Below are 1,439 nucleotides of genomic sequence, written 5' to 3'. Positions count from 1 at the left end.
GGCATCAAGTGGCAACTTCTGAGCAGGAAGAACGTCCGACCGTTCTACCCGTCTACCGTTCAGGATGGACGACCTTAGAACGGGTGTAGCGGGTCCACCTATTCCTGGTATGGAGATCAAGCTTCGGTCATGTCTTGATGCTAAGGGTGAACCCGAGATCTTAGACCGCCACGGCAAACCGTATCTCTCGAAAGACACTCGAGCTTCTAACGGCAAGCGAGTTATAGGTAGATTGCGCCTCTGATGTAGTTGGTGATTTCTGTCTTTGCTAGGTCGTGGTGAAGTTCTTATACGTGGGCCTTGTGTAACGAGTGGATATTATAAATTACCGGAGAAGACTGAGGAAGCGTAGTATAGATGATGGTGATGGAGTGGTAAAGGTCATCGTGTCCAGGTTCAAGTCGGACGGGTGGTTCTATTCGGGTGATGTTGGGCAGTTTTTGGAAGATGGTAGTCTGCAGCTCATCGACAGAGTGAAGAACTTGGTCAAATTACGAGGTGGCGAGTACGTACTGTACTGTTCATATCGGGCTTATAGATTTTTCATGGACATGCAGGATGGTGAATTTAGTTTTCACATCTACTCGGCTAGTTCCGCTTTGTCCTCAATGGAATCGGAGACTCTGCATCTGAGTAATCACAATGCTCTACTCAAAAACCAAATGGTATTTCACGTTGGGGTTCTCTTTACGCCAATTTTGAAGGAATATATGTTTGGTTTTCTCATCTAACCTAACGAGTTCCTATACGTATATGTGTGGTGTAGATACATCGCTTTGGAGAACATGGAGTTAGTCTACAGCAGTTCAGCATTCGTGGATGCTGTCAATGGTGGCATCATGTGTTACGGTGATGGTAAGTGCAGCTGCTACTGGGGCCACTGTTGGAGGGGTATATCTTCGCTCTCCTCAGCTGAGCTCAGGAGTTTCTTCACTAAGCACAGGAGTTTGTAAAAGTTCTATAATTAGTGAGGAAACTCCTGATAAACTGATGAAACTCTGTGTATGTATGTATTCGGGTTCGAATGTTCAGAAACGAACAATCATTTTTTGGGGAAATTCCCTCGAAATTTTAATGTGTCGCTGACACATGTAGTTAAGCTTGCGCTTAAACTGCTTTAGGCACTCTGGATAGGCCGGTTGCGATGGTACAAGTAAACAAGGAAAATCTCGAGAAATGGGCTAAGGCTAACAATGTCCAATATAGGAACTACGAGGAGCTGCTGAGGAAATCTGAGTCTAGGAAAGCGGTAAGAACGCTACCTTCTCGAGTAGGAACATCGCGATAAGTGTAGGTTCTCGATTCGCTGAGGAAGTGTTGGAAAGTTGGTAAGCTGTCTCCACTTGAGCAACTCTGTGCTATAGTATTGCTCAATGACCCATGGACTCCAGAAAACAAGTGAGATGCATTTTCATGGAATGCTTCTCACTGCCGCGTTA

The 1,439-nt window shown here is 45.4% G+C and overlaps 1 protein-coding gene across 1 annotated transcript; it reads left to right on the top strand.

The window, feature by feature from the left end:
• Positions 1 to 109: 109 nt before the first annotated feature.
• Pmar_PMAR009046 (long-chain-fatty-acid coa ligase, putative) lies at positions 110 to 1,402 on the top strand (the record flags this gene model as incomplete). Its single annotated transcript, XM_002771927.1, has 6 exons — positions 110 to 227; positions 273 to 348; positions 395 to 505; positions 767 to 855; positions 1,122 to 1,249; positions 1,295 to 1,402. The coding sequence occupies 6 exons, from the start codon at positions 110 to 112 to the stop codon at positions 1,400 to 1,402; spliced, it is 630 nt and encodes a 209-aa protein (XP_002771973.1).
• Between the last annotated feature and the right edge of the window lie 37 nt (positions 1,403 to 1,439).

Source organism: Perkinsus marinus, assembly GCF_000006405.1.
Source record: "Perkinsus marinus ATCC 50983 genomic scaffold scf_1104296962264, whole genome shotgun sequence".
Classification (NCBI taxonomy): domain Eukaryota; phylum Perkinsozoa; order Perkinsida; family Perkinsidae; genus Perkinsus; species Perkinsus marinus.
This window is presented reverse-complemented; position numbering and strand designations above follow the sequence as displayed.